Consider the following 26,432-nt stretch of genomic DNA (forward strand, 5'->3'; position numbering starts at 1 on the left):
AGTGGCATGGACATATATACACTACCAAACCTAAAATAGATAGCTAGTGGGAAGCAGCCGCATAGCACAGGGAGATCAGCTCGGTGCTTTGTGACCACCTAGAGGGGTGGGGTAAGGAGAGTGGGAGGGAGGGAGATGCAAGAAGGAAGAGATATGGGAACATATGTATATGTATAACTGATTCACTTTGTTATAAAGCAGAAACTAACACACCATTGTAACCAATTATACTCCAATAAAGATGTTAAGAAAAAGTCTATGTAAAAAAAAAACAACAAAAAACCTTATTAGTTAGGGTTATTTTCCTCTCTCTCTTCACAAGGAGGATATCCTTTATGTAACTAAAAATTACTTTTTCAAAAAAGAAACAAAATAGCAGCGAATGTATCCAAACCAAGCAAAGAAACAAAACTCCTTCTCTGACCCCTACCTCTCCCTCCAGATATCCATCCTGTCTTGCTCTCCTTTCTTTCGCAGCGGGCTCGCGGACTCCCAAGTCCTCTGCACTTTTTCATCTCTTCCCTCCCTCGCCTCCCCAGCTACAATCTGGCTTACGCCCGCCCAGCCCCCATGGGCAGTTCTCACTCTGGCCACCGGTGACCTCTGGCTTGCTATTAAATCCAGTGGATCTTTTTTTTTAATCAGACTGAGACTGCAGAGAGGGGACCTGTGCGTCCTCCCAGGGCTTCTGCAACCCATCTCTCTCTCCTCCTCCTTCTCTTTCTCTGGCTGCTGCCCGGCCCCGGTCCAAGTTCCTTCCCCTTTTCTTATCTCTCAGTGTCACCCTTCTCAGCTGCTTCATCCCAGAACCCTGCTCTTCCCGCACTTCAGTCCAGAACCAGCTACCTAATTTGCGGGGTGCATTGCAAATGAAAATGTGGGGTCCCTTGTTCAACATGATTAATACTGTGAAGATACAGGAAACCATTAAACCAAGTGCAGAGGGCCCTTCTGGGCATGGCGACCCCAGTGACTGCACAGGTCGCTTGCCCATGAAGGTGATCCTGCTTCCTTCTCCTCTGGGCGTGGTCTCTAGCATCTCTTGTATGCCTGCTTCTCCTCCCAGCCTCTCCAGCTTGGTGGCCACCCCACCATCCCCCGGGATCTGCCCGCTGAGGGTCCTTGGCGTAGACAGAATGCACCTCTAAAGATATCCAGACATGAATCCCTGAAACCTATGAATGTGTTGTATCATGTAGCAAAGGGACTTGGCACACAAGATTAAAGTTAGGACCCTTAAGACGGGGAGATTATCCTGGCATGATGGTTCATTTTACTTGCCCGCTTGGCCAGGCTAGTACCTGGTTGTCCAACCAAACACTAACCCAGGTATGGCTGGGGAGACGCTATGTAGGTGTGACTAACGTCTATAACCAGCTGACTCTAGGTAAAGGAGGTGGCCCTCGAGAATGTGGGTGGGCCTCACCCAATCAGTTGAAAGGCCTTCACTGCAAAATGGGGAAGAAATTCTGCCTTAAAGACCACAGCATCAGGGACTTCCCTGGCAGTCCAGTGGTTAAGACTCTGCCTTTCCAGTGCAGGGGGCATGGGTTTGATCCCTGGTTGGGGAACTAAGATCCTGCATGCCACACGGCGGGGCTCAAAACAACAACCAAACCAAACCAGAAACAAAGACCGAGGCATCAGCTCCTAGCCTGACGGAGAGTTTCCAGTCTGCCTTATGGAATTCAGGCTTGCCAGTCCTTAGCATTGCAAAGTCCAATTCCTTGACATAAATTATGTATACTTCTGTATTAACTTGTACTGATTGATTACCAAGTAATATATTAATACATATCCATTACCGATGGTGATGTATGTATAACGCCTGTATTTTCCAGGTGGGCCCAGCCGAATCACATGAGCCCTAAAAGCAGAGGACCTTCTCTGGCTGGAGGGAAGAGGGAGATGGGGCAGGCCTGCAAATCAGGGAGACCTGAAGCATAAGAGGGGCTCAACTTACCGTTGCCAGAGGACAGACACAGGGAAAACACCAGGAGGATGCAGGCAGCCTCTTGGAGCAGACCAGCCCCCAGCTGACAGCTTAACAGGTACAAGAGTTTTTTGTTTTGTTTTTGTTTGTTTTTGTTTTTGAGGTGATGAAAGCGTTTTGGAACTAGATAGGGGTGATGGTTGCACAACATTGTGAATGTACTAAATGCCACTTTATTTGTTTATTTTTATTAATTAATTTATTCATTTTTGGCTGCGTTGGGTCTTTGTTGCTGCGCGTGGGCTTTCTCTAGTTGCGGCGAGCAGGGGCCACTCTTTGTTGCGGTGCGAGGGCTTCTCGTTGCGGTGGCTTCTCTCGTTGCGGAGCACGGGCTCTAGGCGCGTGGGCTTCAGGAGTTGTGGCATGCGGGCTCAGTAGTTGTGGCTCGCGGGCTCTAGAGCGCAGGCTCAGTAGTTGTGGCGCACGGGCTTAGATGCTCCGCGGCATGTGGGAATCTTCCCGGACCAGGGCTCGAACCCGTGTCCCCTGCATTGGCAGGGGGATTCTTAACCACTGCGCCACCAGGGAAGTCCCCTAAATACCACTTTAAAATGAGTCATTCTATGTTATGTGAAGCTAACATCAATAGAAAATAATTAGAACTTTTATTTGTTTATTTATTTATTTTGTGGCCATGCCACGTGGCATGCAGGATCTTAGTTCCCAGACCAGGGATCGAACCTGTGCCCCCTGCAGTGGAAGCATAGAGTCTTAACCACTGGACCGCCAGGGAAGTCCCTGGGTTGTTGTCACTTTTTGTCTCTGTCATTTAAACATTTGTCGTGGTTACCGAGGTTCAGGTGACCACTTCCCCACCCCCACCTTCAGTTTTGCCTCGGGTGTGAGTCCCAGCCTGCTTCCATTCCTTCCCCCTCCTGGATCGTGGAGGGCACCCTTTATCACCTGGATCCGACCCTGTTCTTCCTGCTCAGCACCCTGCCCAGGACAAAGGACAAGGCGTGGGCTCCCCATGGCTTTCGAGCCGATCTCTCCGGGCAAAGCGAACTCCAGCCGGCGCTCTAGTGCTCTCCGCTCCACCCGGCGGCCCGGCCCCGCTCTGAATATCCTCCCTCCTGTCTCCAGCCCTGTGAACTCCCGCTCCTCCTTCAAGATTCAGGTCAAGCCACACCTCCCTGTTATCTGTGAAGCTCACTCCCTCCCTCCCCAGCCCCAGCACCCCAGCCCCAGCGCACAGCTGAGCCAGCCGCCTCCCCGGGGCCTCTGCCTCCCCCAGGTCGGGCCGTCTGGCACGCTGGCCGCTGAGGGATCTTCCTCACACCCAAATCTGACCCTTCTTGGCGCCGCTGGGCACTGGCCCTCGGTGATGTAATGACCCTTCTGCGGACGAGGAGCTCCAGGCAGGGATATTCATCCGGGCAACTCCCCAAAGCGGGGTGAGAGCTGCGCCTCCGAGCTCACATCCATCCTTCTGCTGGTCTCACTGCCCGACCTGGTCTGTTTCTCGCTCTCTCTCTCTTTCAATCCCACACGTACTCCCTCAACAGCTGCAATCTGGAAGAAATTATTCTTCTACACAGCCAGACTTCCCCAGTTTCAGGAAATTCCAGGCTGGCAGGGGGAGGGGCCGAGCTGGGGGCCGCCCCGTCTGCCGTGTTCTCGGGCGGGCGCACCCCCAGTGCCAGCCTCCTCCCCGCCCCCCCCCGCCCCCACTCAGCCCGGAGGGGCCTCAGCTTTTCCACTGCTACTTCCTAGTCCTTTAAATCCTAGAGGCAAACTTTTGGGGGATAAGGAAGGCTGCGAGGGGCCTACGCCTTAACCCTCTCCGCCCCAGACAGACTGAGCTGGACTGCGCGGTGACTCTGCGCCCCCTTGGGCTCCTACCATGGCCCCCGAGAGGGGCTGACACTTCAGATCCCGGTGCAGGTAAAGAAGGGGCTCCATGCCAGGGTCTGCCCGGGTTGGGGCTCAGACTCCTGGGTCCGAGGGGGGAGGGGCTGGGGGCCCGGACTCCTGGGTCCGAGGGGGGAGGGGACTGGGGCCCTGGACCCCTGGGTCCGAGGGAGGAGGGGCTGGGGGTCTGGACTCCTGAGGCTAAGGATCAAGAGAGCTAGGAGCCAGGACTCCTGGAACCTAAGAGAGAAGGAGGTGGCACTCTGGGCCCGGCCGCCTGGGTCCTGGATGCCCCTCCAGTTTCCGCATGACGCTTCCTTTGCCAGGTGAGATCCCGCCCGGAGGAAGAAGGAAGGAGGCGCGGGCCTGGGACTAGGAGGCGGAGGCGGGCTCCGAACCAAGAAGAGGGGGCTCCCAGCTTGAGCCGGAGCCTGAGAGTTGGCCTGCCCGGTTCAGCGAGGACCACGAGGTAAGGGGCAGTGGTGGCCCAGGGTCCCCGGTCAGGTCTGGAGGGGAGCCGGCCAGCCGGCCAAAGGGACGGCGGCCTCTGAAATCCTGGGCCGCAGCCACGTGGCCTCAGGAAGCGCGCACTGGAGCCCCGAGGGGGTCGGGGGCTCCCAGTCGCGGGTCCCCCTGTCCCGTCTGGGTCCCACCCTCCTTGTTGCCTCTCCTAAAGGGCTGAGAACCAGTCGGGCTGGATCTGGAGCGGGTTGTTATTTCCTCTTGGCGGGGCTGGGGCCCGGAGAGGACAGAGGTGAGCCAGCTGTGACCCCCACCCCTGCAGCTGGAGCCTCGGCCCGGAAAGAGAGGGGGCGGGTGGAGGCGGGAGGAAGGCGGCCTAGCCGAGTGCGCGCGCTCCCCGCGTCCCAGGCTCCCATCCTGGCTCCTGCTCTCTGCCTGCTTTAAGACTGTCACAACAGCCCCTCTGTATGGAGCTTGGCCCTGTGACGGCCTTTTTCCGAGTATGACCTCATTGCATCAAGCACACAACAAGGGAGATAGAGCCTTCTGTTCAAGGGGACACCGAGGCTCGGAGAAGCGGAGTGGCTGGCCCCCGAGGTCTCAGAGCTAGCGAGGAGAAGTGGTAGCTTTCAAAAACAATTTTGAACTCATTGTTCTTATCTAGAATGGGAAAAAGAAAAAAGCAGAGCAAACAAACAAACACAGTCAAGGGTGTAGGAAATCCCTGGCTTTGATATCAAAACGTTATTTTTTCCATGGGTCTGCACACCCTCTCCTTTGGGGGCTGTGAGCAATCGCACATCATCCTTTGACTCCGGAGTTCGTCTGCCTGGGTTCCAAATCCAGCCCCCAACATTTGCTACTGTGTGATCCAGGGCAAGTTACTTCACCTCTCTGTGCCTCAGGTGCCACCCACATCTGTAAAACGGACAAAATAACAACGGTCTCCCCTCACTGGGTTGTTCGGAGGATTAAATGAGTTCATTCGTGTGAAGCACTTAGACCCCTGCCTGGTCCAGAATAAGTGCTCGGGAAATAAAATGTCAGCATGATGAGTATACTCTACGACAACCGCTTGCAAACAGGTATTCTGATTTCCCATTTTTCAGAGGAGTAAACTAAGGCTTAAGGCTGAGGAAGTTAGTGCCGGGTCCCACAGAAAGGCAATGGCAAACCTGTTGTGTTTGGTGTCAGAAACCAAGATCTTGATATGCTGCTAAGTGCTGGAAAATGGCAGTGATGTCACCTTGTAGGGTGATAGGAGGATGGGATGAGGGGCAAGGTAGGGGGTGGGCAGGGAGAAGAGGCAGTAGCTGAGAGCCATCCAGGGAGGGGCCAGTTCAAGGGGGCAGCAGGCAGTGGAAGCAGTAACTCTGGGCTCTGGAGTCCCACAGAGCTGGCTTTGTGACCTTGGGCAAGTCATGTACCATCTCTGAGCATCTATTTCCTTCTCTGGGACAGGGGAGAATGATCCAAAGTAGGACTCCACTGAGCATTTACTGAGCATTTGCTGTGCGCTGGCTACTGTGCTAAGACTTTCCATGGGCAACATCTCCCCAGTTCTTGCAAAGAGACTGAATTATTATATGAGCGTCATTCCATTTTTGAGATGAGGAAGTGAGGTCAGAAAGGTTAAGTAATTTGCCCAAAGTTACACAGCAGTGGGCACAGTCAGATCCAAGTCTGGGCAGTTGGCTTTCTGAGTTCTGCTGTTTTGAACTGTGACTCACTGCCCAGGGATAAGGGGTGCCGCTAGCTCTGAGACAGGATTTTTTTTTTTTTTTTTAAACTGAGGATTGCGATTCATTAATGAGCAGAGGTCAGCATTCAAAAAGAATAATAGGGAGTTCTCTGGCAGTCCAGTGGTTAAGACTCCGTGCTTCCATTGCAGGGGGCGGTGTGGGAGTGTGGGTTCGATCCCTGGTCCGGGAACTAAGATCCTGCATGGTGCAGGATAAATGCGTCATTCATTCATTCATTTATAAAATAGAATTGAAACTGAGTGCCTAGCACGTGATAAGAGTAGGTCTCAATTCATAAAATGTTTGTTTCCCTTATGTAGGGGGTGTGGGTGGGGGGTGGGGAAGGAATGGTGACTGTGTGCCAGATTGCAATAAAATATATTTATTCATCTAGCTTGAGGTCAGGGAAGTTTGAGAAACACAACAGAGGTGGTAAATCAAGACTGGTTTTTCCAGAGAAGTAACTGTAAAGTGTGTGTGTGTGTGTTTGGGTAGGGGAGAGGGCAGCTCTCAGAACATATCCATCTATGATTATTTCAAATCCTTTTGGCTTTAATTTTTCTCCACGTTATCACTGATCTTTCCCAGGGTGCTGGTCACTAAAAGCACAAGGCTGGCTGCTTTGCCTGCTTCGTAGGATTTGATCTAAATTTTGTTCCCCAGTTTTGTTTGGGAACACATGCCCCTCCCCAACTCTATCACTATCAATTGGCTGGAACTGTTAAAAATATAGTTTTCTTTGATTGAGTATTTCTGTGTGTCCTGCAAGGAAGGTAGTGTTATTTTATCCATTTTCCAGATGGAAAACAAACAGAGAGCGATCACATAATTTATCCCAATTCATACAGTTGGCAAAGGGTGGGGCTTCAATTCAAATGGAAAGGTTTTTTGTTTTTTTTTTAAATTGTTATTATTATAATAACAGTGACTGTTAAAACAAAAGTACAAGGTCATCAAAGTCCCTCCCAGAAGTTCCATAGAAACAGCCAAGTTCCAGGATATGGGCAAAGGTTGGCAGGCATATCTATTTACCATCGAGTCTGATGCAGTCATGTGGCTATAGGGCACCTAGTTTACAGTTCATGAGCTGCCAGTTTGGAATTTATGCCATTCTTGCCATGTTTTAAAATAGCAAAATTTGCATGATTATTATTGTTACTCTTGTTTTCCAAGAAGACTTACATGTTTCTTTCAAAACCAGATAATTCAAATTATAAAATACTGTGCAAGTATATAGATTTCCCAGGCCCACCCTAAACCTCCCAAATTACAATCCTCAGGCCAGCCTACATGATGACTTTTGTGTGTTCTAGGCAAAGCTTTCATGGAGATAATTATATATGTATATATATCATAATTATATCTTACGACTGCGTTGGTATAAAGACAAACATAATCCAGACGCTTTAAAATAAAACACGGCAGCCCCGTCTGGGAAGGGGCTTCTGTACACCATGTGTTGAGGGGGAGGGTCTCATCTGCGCTCCCCGGGGTTTTGTGGGCTCTGCAGGCCCCAAAGGCGAGGCTGGAGAGGAAGACCTGGGCCTGTGTCCCTGCCCTGCGGGAGCTGCGGACCGGTGGCCTCAATAAAGGACAAGAGGTTCAAAAAAATAATAATAAATTAAAATGTTTAAACATGTGTGCGGGCCTCTAGAAGTGTGGCGGGCCCTGGGCACTGTGTCTGCTGCACCTAAAGGACAGAGTCTGCCCTGTCCTCAGGGTGGATGGCCCTGTGTTCAAGCTGGAGTTTCTGTCAAGTTTGGGAAGCAGTCCAGAAGGTTTGGTGAAGCATGTTGCTTGTTCTCTGACCTATAAAAAGCTCAAACGTTAGTTCTTGGTGGAATTAACATATGGGCAGACCTAAATTTGAGTCTGAGATTTGAATCAAGCAGTTGTGACCTCGGACCTCTGGGAGCCTCAGTTTCCCCACTTGTAAAATGGGAGCAATCCCACCACCATCATCCTGTATTTATGGAGAGCATCCTCTGATCGGCGTGCTAGGCCCAGGGCTGGGAACACGGAAGGCCTCGGTAGCGTCCTCCCCGGGGGAGGCCGTGCTAACCCGTCCCTATCCCGCAGATGCCGGTCCTGAAGCAGCTGGGCCCCGCGCAGCCCAAGAAGCGGCCGGAGCGCGGCGCTCTGTCCATCTCCGCGCCGCTCGGCGACTTCCGGCACACTCTGCACGTGGGGCGCGGCGGCGACGCCTTCGGAGACACTTCGTTCCTGAGCCGCCACGGCGGCGGGCCGCCACCTGAGCCCCGGCCGCCGCCCGCGGGGGCCCCGCGCTCCGCGCCGCCGCCCGCCGTGCCGCAGCCCCCGCCGCCCGCCCTCCGCGCGCCAGCGCCCGCCGACCCTCTGCTGTCCTTCCACCTGGATTTGGGCCCCTCCATGCTGGACGCAGTGCTGGGCGTCATGGACGCGGAACGTCCGGGCGCCGCCGCCGCCGCCAAGCCCGACGTGGACCCCGGCCCCGGGGCGCAGCACCCTAGCGCCCGCTGCCTCCCCAACGCGGACCTCGAGCTGGACGACGTCATCGGCCTGTAGGCACCCGCATTCCCTGCGCCCTTACCGTCCAGCGCCCCACTTCTTTATACATAAACCGACAAGGTCTGTGCCCCAGGGTTTTGTCTGTTCACTTTGCATGTGGGAAGGGGGTACGGGGAGGGGTGATGGGGTCCTGGTGCCTTTAAGAGCTAGGTGTGTCACGTGGGGTTCCGGTCCCAGCCAGGTGGGTGGAGGTCTCAGCATTAGCCTGGTGTAATGGGATGCGGCCCCTTTAAGAGAGCTAGGGGCGCGGTTGGGCGGTGCCCCTCCCAGGGGCGGGGTCCCGACGTGGCCGCTCCCACAGCCTGGTTTTTTCAGCAGTGTTGGCTGCGCGCAGCCGCCGCCTGCCGGACGCGGCCCCGGGCCCGGCCTGACTCGCTCCATCGGGCCGGCCTACGGCTGTGACCCCGTGAGCTCCGTGTCTCCAGTGGACCCAGCCCAGGCGAGCTGTCCTTTACCCCGGGAGCGGCCGCACAGGAAAAATGGCCGGGAAGAGGCGTGGTCCCCGTAGAAAAGGGACTCCCCAAAGATGTGTTATCCCGAGGGCGACAGTTGCGTCCCAAATCCGGGCTACGAAGTTCGTTCTGAGCGTACAGGCGTCCGGTTGTCCCGCGGAGGGCGCGGCCCAACGAGGGCCCGGAGGGGCGTGGCAGCACATGCAAATCATTAGGCGTGTCGGGGCGGTGCGAGCCAGGCTCTTCAGGGGCCAAGAGAGCGCGGGGCCGCATCGTTAAAGCACTGGACTAGGGACGGGGGCAGGTTCTCTAAGGAGCAAGAGTGGAGGGGCAGCACCTTTAGAGCACTGTGGACTAGGGACGGGGCCGGGTTCTCTAAGGAGCAAGAGTGGAGGGGCAGCACCTTTAGAGCACTGTGGACTAGGGACGGGGCCGGGTTCTCTAAGGAGCAAGAGTGGCGGGGCCGCACTTGTAAATCATTAGGGAGCGGGGCCAAGCTCGCTAAGGGGCCAGAAGAGGCGGGGCCGCACCTGTAAGGTATTTGGATTGGGGGCGGGGCCGCATATGTAAATTATTGGGGCCGGGGTCGGGGCCACAGATAAAAACCGCTTGGCTGCAAGGGTCAGGCGCCCCCAGGGCACCGCGGGGGGGGGCCGTCCCACGCGCGAGGTGCTTTCCAGGTCGGGGCGGGGCCTGAGCCTCGCCTGTGACGTCACAGCGGCGCCTGGCGCCCGTGCCGGCAGGACTGACCCAGGTGCGGAACGGCCTGAGCGGGGCGAGCGCGCCAACGCACCCCACTCCCATGGCGGCTGCCGGGGGGCCGGAGTCGCCCGTGGGGGCCCCCGTCGCGGAGCCCGCGCCGCCGCCGGCCTGCCGCTTCTTCCTGGAGGGCCGCTGCCGCTTCGGTGCCCGCTGCCGCCAGCCCCACCCCGGGGCGCCGGCGCCGCCGCAGCCTAGAGGCGAGCCCGAAGCCGAGGCCAAAACCAAGAAGCCGCCGCTGCGCACGGCTGCGGCCGTCATCCAGCGCATCCGCTGGGACCCGCGCCTCGACCCGGCCGACTTCTCCGTGGGCTACGTTGACCGCTTCCTGGGCTCGCGCGAGGAGCCCTTCCTTTCCTTCTGCTGGGACGAGCCTCTGGCGGCGCTCGGGCCGGGCGTCCTGGCCGTGCCGCAGCACCGGGTGCGCTACTTCCGCTTCCGCGGCCGTCTGGTGTGGGACCGCGCCTCGCGTACGGACCTCGTCTTCGGCTCGGGCTTGGCTGCGGGCCGCGGGTCCACCATCCTGGACGCGCTCGACGGTGGGGACGCGCACGGGGTCGGAGAGGCGGGCGACGGCGAGGACGCGCACCAGACCGGGCAGGCGAGCGACGGCGAGCACGTGCACGCAGCCGGAGGTGAGAGCGACGGCGTGGACGCGCGCGGGACCGGGGGCGCGCACGACGGCGGAGACAGGGGCGGGGACGTGCACGGAACCGGGACCGGGGACGAGAGTGACGGCGAGGACGCGTACGGGGCCGGAGGTGCGCTCAGCGGTGGGGACACGGCCGGGGCCGGAGGCGCACTGGACGGCGTAGCTGCGACCTGCCTTGGCACCGGTGCGGGAGGGCGCGTACAGCCCACTTGGACGGGACTCCGGGCCGCCTTGGCCCCGGATGGCGGAGGCCCCGAAGCTGGGCGCCTGGGGTTGGCGGGGACATTATCGAGGATCCAGGAGCGGGGGTTGGGCGGCCCTGGAGGCCAAAGTTCCCCGTGGATGCAGCCAAGAAGGGCGCTGAAGCCAGCCGCCGCCGCTACCGGGGACCTGGAGCCCCTGGGTGGGGAGCTGCCGGCTGTGGTAGCCCCGGGAAGGCCCTCGGAAGGCCTCTCTGAGACGGAAGTGGAGTGGGGTCCCGGGGTCTGGCCCGTGGACGGTGGAGCAGCCGGGGCTGTGGGCCCTCGCCAGCCCCGCCCCACGCACTTCGTGGCCCTCATGGTGACAGAGGCTGAGCTGCAGGCCGGGGTGGCCAAGGTCCAAGAAGAACTGGTACGAAATGCACCAGCTTGCGCGGCGTTCACAGTGCCTGCTCAGGCCCTGCACCTGACAGTGGCCCTGCTGAGGCTGGCGGGCCCCGGGGAGCTGGCGGCTGCGGTCGACGCACTCAGAGGCGTGCTCTCGGACCCCGGGCTTCAGGTCCCTCCGAGGCTGAGGTTCAGGCGCCTGGTATTCCTGGGCTCTCATGTGCTCTGTGCGCCCCCCGACCCCCCTTTGGAGAACATGGCCCGAGTGCTCAGCCAGAGGCTGGAGGCCCGGGGGCTGAGAGTGCTGCAGCCCTGCAGGGGGCTACACCCCCACCTCACCCTGGCCAAGGTGCCCCAGGGTTCCCAAGTCGGCCTCCCCAAGCCTGGGTTCAGCCCAAGGCAGGAGCTGGGGAGCCAGCCTCTGGGGAAACTCTGGCTGTGCCGCGTGGGGAGGTCAGGGGGCACCTACCAGGCCGTGGCTGAGATCCCCGTGGTATCTCAACCCCAAAAGAAATAAAGGCCAGGACCCAGACACCCAGAGGAAATCTAGGACAAAGCGTGCACGCGTGTTTTCTCTCTCTCTTTAATTTTGATTTCTCTCAAGCTTCCAAATGGTGCTCAGTGCTCCAAGGAAAGAATGAAGGAAGGAAAGGGGAAGGGGAGAGGAGGGGTAGGGGAGGCAAAGGAGGAACATCTGGAAAAAAAGCAGCCCGACAGTCCAGCTGTTTGCAAACTCATTGCACATCCTCCAGTTACATGGCAGAAGAGGGAGGGAGGACGGAAAAGAAAAGGGGAGGAAGAAAAAATAACTTAAATAAACACACACAAAAAGAAAAGAGAAGGAAACATGACGTGAGCTGGTGATCCATGAGGCGGGGAGGGAGGGTAACCGTTTACCTGTGCTGAACCAAGGGGGGAGCGGGAGCGGGAGCGGGAGGGGGAGGGAGGGAAGGGAAAAAAAACCAGAAGAAACACTGGGGGTGGAGGGAGGAAGGGACACGGAGACAACTTAATACAACTGCAGACGAGGCGGCCCGGCTGTCGAGGTCCCGCGATGGCCTCCGGAGTCCTCAGTGCAGGGTGGCAGTGCGGATCTGGCGGTGGCGAGGCGTTGGCGTTTCTGGGGTCGGGGGCCGCGGGCAGGGCACAGTCTCTACACGGCTCCCCTCGCCCCAAACACTGAGGCCCCGGAGGGCTGGGCAACAAGAGTCTGTGGTGAGGCAGATGAGGCGGCGGGCGGCGGGCTGGTGTGGTGGTGCCCCCGCCGCAGGCGGGCACGGGCGGAGCGGCCTGTCTTCTTCCACTGGCCCCCCCCCCGGCATGGGATGGGCCAGGGTGCCGGGTCGCTACCGGAGTACAAGCTCGAGAGAGAGAGAGAAAAAACACTGAGACAGCATTAGTAGAGGTGCAAGGTGGACACAGACGACCCTACAGACCATGCCCCCAACCCTCTGCTGTCCCCCCCGCCCAATCCCATCCCTCGGAGGCAAAAAATAAAAATGTAGAAAAATCTCTGTACAGACTCCCTGGTGGGAAAATGGGGGCCGGGCTGGTGGCTCTTCCTGGAGCCCACTCCCCGCAAATTAATTTACACCCCAAGTCCACGGCTCAAAAACAAAACCCGCCGAGGCGGCGCTGGGGGGCTGCAGCCCTGCCCCCCTCCCCCCCGCCCCCCCGCCCCCCGGCGGCGCTGGTGCTCAGAAGGCCGGCAGCTGCGCCAGGCTCAGGCGGCAGTCGACGCTGGAGTTGTCCGGGCCCGTGTAGGCCAGGCCCAGGGGCTCCAGGAAGGCCCGGCAGGCGGCCTCGCCCTCGAAGGCCAGCTCGGCCTGCAGGTAGGAGACTGGCAGCGCAGGGCGGAAGCTACGGAGACAAGAGGAGAGCGCGATGAGGCGGGCGCGGGAGGGCCCCATGAGCAGGGAGTGGGCGCCCCCCTGTCGGGCACCCGCAGGTTTCCTCAGCGCGTCACCTGCCGGCCCCTCCCCAGCCCCGGCCTCCCCCCCTCAGGGGCTCGGGGGGGCCCGGGGTGGGGGGCCCCAACCCCGGCTGCGCCCCCCCTCCCCCTCACTTACCTGTGCGGGGGGGGGCGGGAGGAGAGGGGACGGGAGGGAAGGGCCCGGCTGGCTCCTCTGCTGGCAGGGGCCTGGGCAGCCCCTCAGGAGAGGGCCCATGTGGCCCGGGGCAGGGGCCGGGCGCGGCTACTCGGGGACCCGCCCCCCCCGCTTGCCCTGACCTGGGTCCGAGTGCTAAGAGGAGGCTTGGCCTGTGCCAGGAAACGGCTCTTCTAAGTACCGCCCCGTGAGCTCGCTGAGCTCCCTCCCAGGACTGTCACCCTACCCTGTACAGACACACACCGAGGACAGCGCAGCGGCAGAGCCACCTGGCCGCTGTCACCTAGGAAGTAAGTGGCAGAAAACGCTCAAACCCGTCCTGCCTGAAGCCCCCACTTCCTCACAGCCCTGCAAGTCCGTGGGGGGCGGGGCTCAGGAGCCTGCTGCCCCCCCCAACACGGGACTGGCCCGGGCCAGCGAGCCGGAGAGAAGCCGCGCCACCCTCCGGAGCAGGGGGACACAAGACCGGGAGGCCAACGACAGGCCAAGCCCACGCAAGCTGAGGCAGCAACGGGAGTGCTGAGGGGCAGCCAGAGGCCTGCCCGGCCACGGCCCGGGGGCAGCACCGAAGCGCACGGAGGACACACCGGGGCAGCCCAGGGTCCTGCAGGTAACCGGCCTCCTCCTCCCTCCTGGCTTAGAAAGCGGGTCCCGCGGCCCTGCCTCCTCTGTGTCTGCCCCACTCCCTCCTCTCTCTCCCCAGGGCCCCTGCCCACACCTCGCCCTTAAATGGGCTTGACCCAAACTGGATCCTAGGAGTCTCCTAACCAGCACGGTAAGTGTCCCTCCCCAGCTGCAAGCCATCCCCGAGCATCCCACCGAACGGACGTGGCACTCGAGGCCCCGCGTCCTCTGAGCAGGGCTTCCCAGCCTCAGCAAGACCGACACTGCGGCCAGGGGAGCCAGCGGGGGGGGCGCCCCATGCACTGCAGGACGCGGCGCAGCTCCCCCGGCCTCCACCAGCAGAGGCCAGGAGGAGCCCCGGCTGTGACAACGGGAGAGGTGTCCTGCCGTGGCCTGGGGGGCGTCTCCCGCCTGACTGGGAACGTGGGCACAGGGTCCCGTCCCGGCCTAGCTTGCCCTGCCTCACACCTGCTCCCTGAACGCGCCCGGGCTCTCGAAACAGCTCGGGTGGGAGCGGGGCCTCATCTCTGAGACCACGGCTGCCAAGGGCGGGGCCGCCTCTGCTGAGCGTCCCCACAGAGCGGGAGCCCAGCCACAGGAACGCCGAAGGTGGGCAGAGGCCTTGGAGGAAGGGGAGCCCGGAGCACGGAGAAGACAAAGTGGGGTCCAGAGTGATAAGAGCAAAAGGCAAAGAGAGGCAAAGGGGCAGGGGACCCCGGAGCAGTGAGAGAGGACGACGGAGGAGGGCCCGCCGTGCGCTGGAAAGTGGAGGGACCAGAGGGGAGGGCCGAGTGCGGAAAAGAGAGAAGGGGAGAGAAGACCAGGACCTGATGCAGGGAGGCCAGGGCAGCCGGAGGTGGGGGTGCAGAGGGGAGCGGGGAACGGAGGGGAGGCGGCGGGCGGCGGTGAGGCCGCAGAGCAGAGGGCCAGGGGGAGAGCTCAGCGTCACATGTCACATACGTTTTGATCATCGCCTTGAGGGCGGCCTTGCGCTCCCGGTCTGCAAACTTGTCCACGAGGTAGCCAGACATACAGGGCGCGTGCGAGTAGAGCCGGAAGAAGCGGTGGTAGTTGCCCAGAGCCCAGGCTGCCCTGAGCGCCAAGGCATGGGCCACACAAGGGTCCGCCTTCAGCTCCCGCGTCAGGTACGCCAGCTCCGTGGTGATGTCTGCGGCCGGAGACAAGGAGGTGAGCAGGGCGGGACCTGGGGGCCCGTGGCCGCCCCGCTCTGCGGGGCTGCGCCTCACCTCCTGAGTTCTTGGTGAAGATGTAGTAGAGGATCCGGTAGGCAGTGAACTCGCCCACGTTGCCTGGCAGGTTCTCAGCATACAATGACTTGAGCTGCGTCTGGCACTGGTTGAACTCTTCGTGGTCACCCTGGGGGGCGTGGAGGGAGGAGCAGAGTGAGGCCAGGACGGCGGGGTGGGGGAAGCCGAGGGAATCCCGTCAGCCCCTCACCTTCTCCAAGGCGATGCGGGCGTGGGTCTCGTACACCTCCACCGTGAACTCGGTGCGCACACCTTGCACCTGGGCGGCGGGAGAGCAGGTGTCACACCGGCGCAGGGCGGGACCCAACAGTGCGGCCCCCTCCCCGGCACCCGCCTCACCGTCAGGTCCTGCCGGATGGACTTCATCTGCTCGCAGGCAAAGGCGTAGTCCTGCTTCTCCTTCCAGTGGGACTTGACCATGCACAGCGACTTCTTCAAAACCTGGGAAAGAGGTGAATCGTGGCTCAGCGTGACCTGAGTAGGGAGAGCAAGGATGTGCTAAAACCTGCCACGGTTCCACAAACTCGGGGTCCTAGAGCGGGGGCTGCAACATTAAACCCACCCAGTGGCTCGATCCTGACATTAAAGAGAGTAGAACCTAAAGCGTTAAGAGCGCGCACACAGTCTCTGTGGCAGCACAGGCCGCGCGTGTGCCCCGGGGGGACACATCAGCCCTGCTCCCAGCTCGGGCCTCAGGGGATGTCGGGACATGGATGTCCCAGTGTCTCACAGGCACTGGCCGGGGACACCGGCTTCCTTCTCCTCGTCTCCTAAGCAGGAGACGGAGGCTCAGAGGCCGGCCCAGCCTTCCGACGAGGCCACAGGCCCTGAACTCGGCTCTGAAGCACAAGCTCTGGGTTCAGTTCACCTCTCGGTGCCTCCGGCCTCCGGGGCCCGGTCAGCCACAGGCCCCCTGTGCACAGGCAGGTCAGGGTCTTGCCCGAGCCAGACCCCTGCCCGCCCCACCACCTCCTCCCACGTTGCCTCTGCCATCCTCGCAGCGTTGGCCTCGGAGGCCTGGTGCCGACGCTGGCCTCACAGGGAGGACCTGCCCTCGCTGCCAGGGGGCACTTACCGCCACGGGGCGCACGGTGGACGGGTCGGGGGCGCAGGTGAGACGCAAGTAGTGCTTGGTGATGTCGGGGCAGGTGCCCACGATCTGCAGCTCGTGCCAGTCGGGGTCGGCCCCACCGCTCTCCAGGCTGCCCATCTGCAGCACCAGGGGCTCCAGGCGCAGGCGGCGGGAATGTCCGTGCTGGAAGCGCGCCGCCCGCTTCTGCTTCTTCAGCTCGCGCTCGGGATCCTCACACTCCAGGGCCGCCATCTTCTTGCGGCTGCGCTTGGTGGGGGCCAGGTCGTGCCTGGGGGCGGGGGGGGGGAGGGAGGAGGGGGCCCTGAGGGGGCGGGCGTGGCACCACCCCCCGCCTCTCCCCCACTGCCCAGACACGGCCCTCCCCCTCCCCGTCCCCCCACAGCCTCACCTCTTCCCACGCTGCGCCCTGCCTCGGCCCCGGTCCACGTGGGCCCCCCGGCCTCCCCGGCCCTTGGGGGGCGGGTTCCTGCGGCCCACAGGGTGACACTCATTCCCTGAGTAGGAACTGTCGGAGTCCGAGTGCGAGTCACTGCGCGGAGGAGCACACCGGTGAGGCCTGAAGCGGCCCCGCCCCCCGCCCCCCCACCGCGCAGGCTGCGCACCTGCGGCGGAAGTGGCGGGTCGGGGAGCGGGAGGAGGAGCGGGAGCGTGAGTCCGTGCTGGAGGAGGAGCTGCGGTCCTTCATGAAGACATTGCGGTTGCCGAACTTGGCGAAGCTGCTGCCCCGGGCTCGGCCAGCACCCCCAGCCCCGGGCGTCCCTCGCTGGGACTGGGCACCCCCGCCCCTGGTCGCTGAGCCTGCCCCCCGGGGAGGGTGGAGGCTGCTAGGGGCCTCCCACCGCTTCTTCTTGGGGCTCTCAGCCACAGGCTCCCGAGTCAGCCTGGGGATATAGCAGGGCAGGGCATCACCACCCGGCGCCCCGACGTCCCCGGCGCCTGCCACCCGCCCCTGCACACGCGAGCTCGGGAGGAAGGGCACGTACCCAGGCCCCTCGGCTAACACGACGCTCAGGTGGGAGACAATCCCAGGGTTTTGCGTGTCTAGAGGCTGCTCGCAGCCGCCGAGTAGCACACCTCCCGCCTCCGCGCTCTCGCCCCTGGGACCCCGACCCCTGGCAGCCTCCCGCCCCCGGGGCCCGATCTCCTCGCTCCCCCTCCTCGGGGCCCCCTCCCGAGCGCGCCCCGGCCCCACGCACCCCGGCAGGGGCTCCCGGCTCCAGTCGATGGTGTAGGCCGAGCCGTCCTGGAGCCTCGCCTGCAGCACCTCCTTGAGCAGCTTCTCCGTGCGGTCCTTGTCCTCCTCCGACTCGCAGGCGGTGAAGCAGCGCTCCACGTACTCCTTCATGTCCTGCGGCCAGTCGTCGGGCTTCCCGGACAAGCTCCCCCTGGCGGAGGGAGGGCAGCTGCGGACGCTCGGCTGGGGAGCGGCACCCCACGACCCAGCCGGGCCCGCCATCGCCGCCCCTCACGGGCGGGCGCACGGGGGAGCCCGCGGGGGGCGGCGGGGGGGGGGCTCTCTGCTTTCTAAGCAGCAGGCCGTGCCGGCGGCCGCACGCAGATGCTGAGCACGGTGCCCCGGGGCTGGGGCAGAGCAAGGGGGTGGCCCTCACCTGTGGTTCTGGGCCTTCTCGGCGTTGGGCTGGGGGCCGAAGCTGCCGTGCTGGCCCTCCGTGGTGGAGCCGAAGCTCTGGCTTGTGACAGCGAAAGGCCGTTTCTGAATGTTGAACTTGAGCCCACCAGTCCCAGGGGCCGCTGTGAGGGCAGCGAAAGCTGGGGTGAGGCCCCCCCAGGCCCACATGGGTGGCCCCGGCCCCACCCCCGGGGCAGGAGCCGTGAGCTCCAGAGAAGGGCGCCCGTTCCGACGCCGGGAGTCCCGGGGGGCCCCTTGCCCTCCACGGCCCAAGGCCACTCACGCTTCATGCGGTTCCACAGCTGCTGGCCCTTCTTGGGCTTGGCGGGCTCGCTGTAGCTGTGCTGCCCGTAGGCCTGGCCCGAGGCGGACCCTGCCTGGCCGTGCTGCGTGGCAGGGGCCGTCCCGGGCTGCGGGCCGCTGCTCAGAGGGTGAGCCCCGCGCGGGGGGTTGGAGGGCTGAGGGGGCTGGGCCGCTGGCAGCTGCTGAGGGGGCGCCTGGTAGGACAGGCCTTCGTCCATGCCCGGGACTGGGGGCTGCGGGCGGAGCGGCCGCTGAGGCGGGAGCAGGCACCCCGGGTTGGCCCTCGCCCACCTCGGCGCTCAGCTCCACGGCCGGACGCTCCCCACCTCGCCACCCGCACCCGCAGAGCGCCTCTCGAGGGGGGGGGGCTTCGGCGACGACAGCCGCCCCGCCCCGCCCACGGCCCAGCGGCTCAGGCACCGCGCTACTCCCCAACGGCTCCCGCTGCTGGGCGGCGGCGTCCGCCCCCGACGGCACCCCCGCCCGGCGGTCACTGTCCGAGCACGTGTCACGTGCCCATCAAGACACACGCGTGGCACACGCTCGCGGGAGCCCCGCGATAAAGCCGCCATCCTTCCCCCCGGATGGCACCGCGTGAGGCCCAGAGAGAGCGTGACTTGTAGTTTCGCCACCGGGGCCGCTGGGGTTCACACCCAGGTCTGCCCACCTCCCCGGCGCGAGCTCCACCGCGCCTCCCAGCCGCACGTGAAGTGCAAGGCTGGAGTGTGGGAGCGAGACTGTCCGCGTGTGGCCACGTGCTGAGGGGAAGCACAGGAAAAGGCTGCCACGCCACAAGTGCTCCCACCGTCACCCCGACACCTCAGCCCCCTGGCCGTGCCCAAGCCCTGAACCCACCCTGGTTTCAAACATGATGCTTTGCCTTCCTCGTTCTCAGATCAGGAACTGCTCGGCAGGAGCAGCTTAAGTAACGCAGCTGTCCGCACCGCTGGCCCACCACCCCCCGTGCGCGGGACAGGAGCCGGGGCAGGGCTAGGGCGTTACCTGGCTCAGAGTCCCCTGGTGCTGCGGTGCGGACGGCTGCTGCGGTGCGGCTGAGCCGTAGGAGCTGGCCATCCCGTACTGGGAGGGGGAGCCATAGCTCTGGTACATGCTCTGGCGAGGGCACAGCAAGGAGGGCTTAGCGGCGGGCCCGATTCCTTCCCCGGAGGCCGAGACCTGCCCCTCTCTCCCAGCTGCTCAGTTTGCGATCCTTTACCGATCTCTCACCCTCCCTCTCTCCACCGCCTAAAAGCGCCCAACTCCCTCATGCTGAAAAGTTACCAAATAAAATGATCACCTCCATCTGTCCCACATTCCACTCTCTTCAACAACTATTTACTGAGTACCAACCCATCTAAACACTACAATACAACGGAAAGTAAAGACAAAACGAACTTTGCACTCAAAGTACGTGCCACAGTAGACACGCAACACAGCCAACAGTAAGCAAAGAAAAAAAGCCAAGCAGAGAAGCCAAGTGGCAGGGTGAGCGGAGGGAATGCCACTCTAAGTAAAGCCTGTCCCAGGAAGGGCACTCTGCAGGCGCTCTCCGGGCAGCCCTCTGCTGGGCAAGGACACAGTGAGTGTCGGGACACCAGAAAAGGGCTGAGGCGGGAGCAAGGGTGGACTTGGTGTGTGCTGAGGTGGAGGAGTCTGTGGCAACGTGAGCACGGGGAGGGCAGGGTGGGTGGCCACGGAAGGACCTGGGCATTTACCTTGTGGACCACGAGCTAAGGGAGGGTTTTCCAGCAGTTGTCACGGCTGTGGTCAACCCACCCACTGCCCCTGGACCCTGCCCGGCTGATCCCACCTCCGCCCCTCCGCCGCCTGCCCCTGCCGGGCGGGGCGGGCACTCACCACAGGGTAATAGTAGCTGTACGGATAGGTGTAGTTGTACTGCTGGTACCACTGGTAGTACTGCTGCTGCTGCAGAGCTGAGGCTTCTGCCTGTGACACATACTGTGCGGGGAGAGAACCACGTGCCATCAGTGCTGGAAGCAGGAGCCCAGGGCCCCGCCAGGGCAGGTCTGTTCACTGGTGGTTAACTGCCAAGGGACAGAACTGGGTCCACGTCTCTCCACAGAGAGCCACCGCCTCTACCACCGACACGAGCACCCCTCCCTCCTCAGGCTGGATGCCCAGGGAACACAACCACGTGGTGCCCTAGACTCAAGCAGACAGACTTGCTTCCCCTACGCAAGAGCTCCTAGGACATCTTCAGAGCACCCTGCCCTGGTGATGCGAGAGGACACCCAGCGTGTGCGTGTGCCCTGCGCCCGCTCAGGGGACGCGGGTCCCCCGGGGACGCTGCTCACCTGTGCACTGGACACGGGCCCGCTGCTGCTGGCCTTGGCAGAGCTGCCGGCAGCTCCCGCTTTGCTGATGCTGGCCAGGGCCTGGCGGGCCTTCTCCCACTCGGGGTTCTCGTGCATGGGGGTCTCCATGCCACTCTCTCTGCCTGCCCCGGCCACCATGCTGTACTGAGAGGACCTGCAGACAGAGGACATCGAGTCAGCCCATTCTCCCACTGCACACGGTGGGCAGGATGGAAGCAGGCAAACACCAGGGCTTGAATCCCAGAGCCTCAATTTTCTAATCTGTGACACACTGACAGCCAGTTTCTGCTTCACAGTTTTCAGTGAGCGATAGATGCGATTACCTACCTAAGGTACTTTTCCAGATGCCTGCTACATACAGACGTTAAAAATCAAACAAAAGGATTACCAGTAACCACAGGACTTAAAACAAGACCTGATACCTAGCAGATCCAAATGCCTCATGAAACCACAAATTCTATCTGATACCACCTCAGTCAGAAAATCATCACACTGTTTTGGAAAAAACGAGGAATTAAAAAAATCAATAACCGAGTATTAAGCGTCGGAGGCTGCCCCTTAATCGCAGCCCATGGAACGAATCATCGCACTTCTGTGAAACACGCACTGTACTGCGAAAGATGAAAGCTCAAAGGAGTGCCTCATCCGCACCCCTACCCCAGGGGCTCTGGTATCATGTCCCCCCTTGCTGTGTGACGGCCCATCCAGAAGACAACACTGGGTCTTGCTTCCTCTCGCCCTCCCCTCTGGCCCCCGTCCCTCTAGCCTCACTAACCAATCCGTGCTACGCTGATCACCCACGTTGGCCGCCATCTGGACCCTGGGGTGTACGGGGTGGACCTCGGGAGCCAGACTGCTTTTTCACTGCCTGCAAGAAAAAGAACGAATTAGGGAGACTCCGGAAGGAGCAAGAAACATGTCAACAAATACGGAAGAGAAGCAAATGGGCTCACGAGAAGCCAGACAGAAAAGGGAATCTGAAAAAGAAGGAGCCAAGGGGTAAACAATCTGAAGAGAATTCTGGGTGTGGAATTAAAGGGCTACAGCCTGAGGGAAAGACCCTGGCCCCTCTGCAATGCTCTAGGTGGAAAACAAAGGATTTGAAAACAGGGAAGTCCAAATGAGTTTACCAAAGAGAAAGAGAAGGATCGGAAGCCCATGTGAAAAAAGGGAAGGGTTCGAGGGAAACCCCGAAACAGGGACAGGGTCAGAGGGCAGGGTGGGGGACCTCAGGCAAGGAGCAAGGAAGAAGACGGCTTCTGAGAAGAAGCTCTAATAAACAAGGGCTAAATGAACCTCCAGGCTGGGAGACCTGGAAAGACCCCTGAGAGAGAGTCTGTAAAGAGGGAAGCGTTTGAGGAAGCCTTGAGAAAAGAGAACACTGGAGAATGGAGAAGTCTGGGAGGAAAAGCGGATTTCTGGAAGTTACTCCTGGAGCAGGAAAAAGTTGAGGGTGCCAGAGAGGAACCCCGGGAGTGAAGAAATGACTTCTTAGAAAGCTCTCAGACGACTAATTTCAGGAAGGTCCCTAAGGATAGAGAACACCGTACATGGGAGATTCCTAGAAGCAGCAGTAAACCTGGGAGAGAGAAGAAGCGAGCCCCTTGGTTGGGGGTCTGGAGGGAAAACTTTGGGGACGCCCCCAAGAGATCCAAAACATCTTTAGGGACTTGGAGTGGGGTGAAGAGAAGAGGACGGCAAGAACATGAAGGAATGTCCTGGGGGCAAGAACTGGGGGACCTAGACTTGAGAAAGGAACTGAGAAGTATGGGGGTGCTCAAAGGCGAGTCCCGCTGGAGAACCCGAAAATCCTACAAGAAGTGGAGAAATAAGACCAAAAGTCTGGAACTGGGAAAAAGCCTAGAGAAGACGAGCCATAAAGAAGAGCCCGAACGAAACTGGGCGGAAGGGTGGGGGGCAGGGAGGTGGGGGGTGGGGTCACGAGCGGGGATAGTGGGGGGAGCCCCGAGACAGGAAGAAATGTGGGGGTAAGGTCTGGGGGAGCCTGGAGGGAGGTTTCTGGGCGGGGGCGAGGACCGGAGGCAGGGGGGCACCTGGCCGTCCCGCAGGCCCGGGGAAGGCACAGGAGGGCTCCCGGTGGAGGAAGAGCTCGCCCGGATCCTCGCCACCGGCCCCGGAGCCACCGCCCCGGCCCAAGCCGCGCGTGCGCACCACGTCCCCGGGGGGCGGGGAGCGGAGAGAAGACAGCGCAAGGGCTGCCCGTCGCCAGGGGCAACGTGGTCCTCCCGAAGAAAGTGACGAGTCAATGGGGGTTGAAGAAAGGGGTGCTCTGAGCCCAAGAATTCCGAGCGCGCTGGTGGGGAGCAAAGGCCGACGGCGCAGGCGCGAGGGTGCGCAGCCGCACTCCCCACCACTGGTGCGCAGGCCCAGTGGCGCGGGCTCCGCCACACCCTGTCGTCGCTCGCGCGCGGCGTCCGTTGGTGCGACCGTCGCCGAGGCCTCGGGGCCCGCGGGGCGTAAGGCCAAAAGGAAACGCCGCCTCCGCCCGCCCGCCCGCCGCCGCTCAGTACACCCACCTCGTCCGTAAGCCCCCGGGACTCATCAGCGGCGGCTTCAAATGATAGCAGCACGGCCGCAGGACTGCTCCCCACCCGGCTGGCTCTTGTCTTCCTTGGGCTTCGACGCCCGGACCGTGGCGTCTTGACGTCACGCGAAGGCCTCGCCCCGCCTCCCTCGTCCCCAGGCAGCCAATAGACGCCACGAGCTCGATTTGAGCCCCCCCCCTTCCGCCTACGCTACCACGCGGCGGGCGTTCTTAATGCAAGCCGGAAGCCGGGGTGGGGACGGTGGCTCCGAGGGGACACGCGCGGCATAGTTCGCAAGTTCCGCGCCCTTCCATGCATCCTTGTTTTGGTTCAGTTGGTGGTAGCCATTACTATTCCTAGACACAAATTAGTGTGATGAGAGTTTTAAGACTACCCATCGTGTAGTGATGTGGAAGACGAGGGAAGAGAATGATGGACCCAAAGAAGGCAAGAGAACATGAGAATAGCCTCCAGCCGGAAAGGGGAGCTTCCCTAGTAAATAAAACTGGAATGGCGTACCTAGCAGAGGGAATGGCGTGTGCTAACACACAAGAGGCGGGAAACGAGCGTACCTTGGGGAGACGGCGGGGGTCAGGTGGCTGTGGCAGAACAGAAGTGTGCGGGGTCCTGGCGTCAAGAGATAGATCTGTGGAGCTGGGCAGGTAGCAGATCCTGAAAGGCCATCGATGTCCGGCTGAGGAATTGGGACCATCCCAAGTTAAAAAGGCCCTTCTTTAAACTCCTTGCAACTAATCTTTTGAGTATGCCAGCTGTTTCCACCCAGGGCTCTGATTTAGAATTATCCAGTCCAGTTCACGCGCCGGTCACTGTAGTTATAGCAGGTGGTATTTAAGATGCAGCGATTTCCTTCCCATTTTCTGTTATTAAAAACTTTTCTGTTGATAACTGCGTGTCACTTTGTTACTGTTACCACAGTTGATCTTTTTTTTCCATCCTTTTACTTGTTTTTTAATTAAACTTTTTGTTTTAGAGTAATTTTAGGCTTACAAAAATGTTGTAAAGATAATTCAAAGTCCTTCCTACCTTACACCCAGTTTCCCCCAATGCTGTAGTATGTTTGTTAAAACTAAGACACCAATACTGGCACACTACTGTTAACTGCAGACCTTATTTGAATTTCACCACTTTCCCCTTTATGTGCCTTTCTCCTTCCTGTGCCAGAGCCCAATCCAGGGTACCCCATTGCGTTTAGCATCCCTTTACTTTTAGCCCTTATATTTAAGGTGGGTTTATTATACATAGCGGATAGTTCGATCTTTTTTACCCAAGCGTACAATCTCTGCCTTTTAAAAGAGGTGTTTATAACTATTGTAATGTGATCACTGGTAAGGTTACGTTTAAATCTATCGTCTTGCTATTTGGTTTCCGTTTGTCCCATCTTTCTTTATTCCCCTTTTCCTCTTTTTCTGCCTTCTTTCGGCTTGAGCATTTTTTAAAAATAGACTTTATTTTTTAGGGCACTTTTAGGTGGGGCCTTAGGGAGGTCCCCTGCCCTGTGGTCAGAAACTCATAGGCTGTGGCGATTTCAGGGGTCACCTAGGTGTTTTCCAATTCTCAGCGATCACCCTCCCTCCTCCCTCTTTGCCTGATGTCAGGTCTTGAGCACCGTCATTTCACATATTCTGTCTGGCATTTTGGTCGTTTCAGGAAGGACAGCAAATCCAGTCCGTGTTACTCCATCTTGTTCAGAAGTGGAAGTCCTCATATGTGTCACTTAAAAATGAAAATAGATCTCCCTTTTGTAAAGGTTAGGCCAAAATGGTCTTTTTTTTTTTTCTTGGTTAGGGCTTCGTGATTAAAGATCACTCCCAGGCCCCTTGGCAGGAAATCAGGCAGCCTGAATCTCAGGGTATTTTGTGAGCATCCTACACTTCAGGGAGCACCAGCTTCCAGACACAGACTCAGAGTCACTAGAGGGCAGTATTTGAGAGCAAAGCGGCTAGAAGCGCAGATGGGCCAACCCCAGGGCCAGACAGCTCACCCAGTCATGAGAATTAGTGAGTCCATGAGGGTGGCCCCCGGTGTCCCTCTCTGGTAACTGATCCATTTCTCTCTCCCAGCTTCAGGCCCACACATCGAAGGCTTCCTGGAACATTCCTTTCGGTGTACAAGATGGAAATGATTAGCAAGCATGGAGCTGTCCCCTACGGCAGGCCCCCACTGGACACCCGACATCTGGCACTCTGGGCCAACAAGCCCTGACCTGAAACCCTTGGGGCTGTTTACGTGTTTGGGGATTCAGGATCTTTCAGACTTTCAAGAGAGAACACGGTGTATATTCCACAGAGGACACGGTACCCTCAGTACCCTGCCCAGCACTTGGAAGTAACCCCATCAGTGTTTCTGTAGAGAAATAGATGGACATTCACACCAGGCAGGGAAATAGTCGGTAAGTAACCTCGTGCCAGGTTGGGCTTTGCTGCCCAGTGAGTTCAGGGAAGACTTTTGGTCTAACGGAGCTCTTTGGATTTTGGAATTGCTGAGGAGGGACTGGGGAGCTGTCTTTGACACTCTCTGATGGATGACACAGCTGAGGTCCAGCTAGTCGAGCAACGACCCACACCCACCTGGTGGTCAGGAGCGGCCCTGGGCTCTTAACCACAGGGATCCTGCTCTGCATTTGCCCACTCCGCAGCCATTGTCTGTCACTCCCACCTCAAATTTCTCCTCTCTCAGGCTTTCTCCCAAGATTCCAAGCCCAGCCAAGAGCTGTCACGTTCCGAGAGCCCTGCTGTACAGCGGTTCACTGGGCTCGTCCTCTTTCTATGGACTTTAGTTTCCAGAGTTTAGCTGATCGAAGTATCGTTGCAGCAAACAGTGCCTAAGATACATCCTCACGTGTCTCTGCTTTATTTCCATAAATTGATTCCCACAAGTAGGACGGTCGGGTCAAAGGGTCTGTCACATGTGAGCAGACTATTTTTTTCATTGGACTGCAGCTCATAGCCTCAGGAGTGGTGCACGAGCCGTTCCGCCACATCCTGGCCAGCACGGGACATGAGCCCTCCTTTCCTTATATGATAATCTTACAATTTTAATTTTATAATAATTCTTTTTCACTGGGTGGTGAAAACAAAGTTTCTGCTTGTTTCACGGTGCGCTTCCTAATTATTAGAATTTGAATGCCCTTTAGTCTGTTCACTGGCGTTGGGATTTTCACTTCACTGAATGTTCATCTTAGATGCTTATTTTCAAGTTGGGTCATCTTTTTCTTGGTTTGTGGAAGCTTTGCAGATTATACGTATGTATTAAGAATTATCTATTTCTTTGCCATGTGTGTTTTTAGAAAAACAAACTATTTTCCCCAGACTGTCATTTTGCCTCTTGACTTTACGGTATTTTTTTCACTCCACAAGTTGTCAAATAAGTTATCTTTTCCTTTCAGTCTTTAGGATACCTTGCTGAAAATCCTCCCCCTCCAACCGAGATATACAATATACAAAAGTCTCCTCTTTTCC

At 59.5% G+C, this 26,432-nt stretch overlaps 3 protein-coding genes across 13 annotated transcripts; 2 read left to right on the forward strand and 1 right to left on the reverse strand.

The window, feature by feature from the left end:
* Positions 1-4,136: 4,136 nt before the first annotated feature.
* Positions 4,137-8,662, forward strand: CDC42EP5 (CDC42 effector protein 5). Its single transcript, XM_068528018.1, is given in 2 exon segments — positions 4,137-4,313; positions 8,128-8,662. Coding segments are annotated over 2 exon segments (627 nt in total). The 5' UTR covers positions 4,137-4,151; the 3' UTR covers positions 8,593-8,662.
* On the forward strand, positions 8,577-11,907 carry LENG9 (leukocyte receptor cluster member 9). Of its 2 annotated transcripts, none has more exons than XM_068527946.1 (2): positions 8,577-8,655; positions 8,911-11,907. In XM_068527946.1, the coding sequence occupies exon 2, from the start codon at positions 9,850-9,852 to the stop codon at positions 11,560-11,562; it is 1,713 nt and encodes a 570-aa protein (XP_068384047.1). In that variant the 5' UTR covers positions 8,577-8,655; positions 8,911-9,849; the 3' UTR covers positions 11,563-11,907. The 2 variants fall into 2 exon arrangements, with proteins under 2 accessions (XP_068384047.1, XP_068384048.1); XM_068527947.1 differs by having other exon boundaries at positions 8,580-8,655; positions 8,914-11,907.
* On the reverse strand, positions 11,907-23,069 carry LENG8 (leukocyte receptor cluster member 8). 10 transcript variants are annotated; one of them, XM_068527880.1, is made up of 16 exons: positions 22,945-23,068; positions 21,183-21,275; positions 20,387-20,561; positions 19,929-20,030; positions 19,074-19,184; positions 18,052-18,322; positions 17,749-17,890; positions 17,335-17,523; positions 16,741-17,019; positions 16,527-16,667; positions 16,121-16,406; positions 15,385-15,519; positions 15,236-15,304; positions 15,025-15,154; positions 14,738-14,945; positions 11,907-12,430 (listed from the first exon to the last, which is right to left on the reverse strand). In XM_068527880.1, the coding sequence occupies exons 2-16, from the start codon at positions 21,218-21,220 to the stop codon at positions 12,199-12,201; spliced, it is 2,508 nt and encodes an 835-aa protein (XP_068383981.1). In that variant the 5' UTR covers positions 21,221-21,275; positions 22,945-23,068; the 3' UTR covers positions 11,907-12,198. The 10 variants fall into 10 exon arrangements, with proteins under 10 accessions (XP_068383981.1, XP_068383983.1, XP_068383982.1 ...); XM_068527882.1 differs by having other exon boundaries at positions 12,367-12,905; positions 15,385-15,486; XM_068527881.1 differs by having other exon boundaries at positions 12,367-12,905.
* Between the last annotated feature and the right edge of the window lie 3,363 nt (positions 23,070-26,432).

Source organism: Eschrichtius robustus, chromosome 19 (genome assembly GCF_028021215.1).
Source record: "Eschrichtius robustus isolate mEscRob2 chromosome 19, mEscRob2.pri, whole genome shotgun sequence".
Taxonomy (NCBI): domain Eukaryota; kingdom Metazoa; phylum Chordata; class Mammalia; order Artiodactyla; family Eschrichtiidae; genus Eschrichtius; species Eschrichtius robustus.

Excerpts from the sequence above, each read along its gene's own strand:
- LENG9 (XM_068527946.1), top strand. The coding sequence starts at position 9,850 with ATGGCGGCTGCCGGGGGGCCGGAGTCGCCCGTGGGGGCCCCCGTCGCG.
- LENG8 (XM_068527874.1), bottom strand. The coding sequence starts at position 21,220 with ATGGCGGCCAACGTGGGTGATCAGCGTAGCACGGATTG. Across the intron at positions 15,520-16,120 it reads CCACCGTGCGCCCCGTGGCG|GTCACGCTGAGCCACGATTC; the intron begins GTAAGTGCCCCC and ends CTCCCTACTCAG. Across the intron at positions 15,155-15,235 it reads CCCGCATCGCCTTGGAGAAG|GGTGACCACGAAGAGTTCAA; the intron begins GTGAGGGGCTGA and ends CACGCCCCCCAG.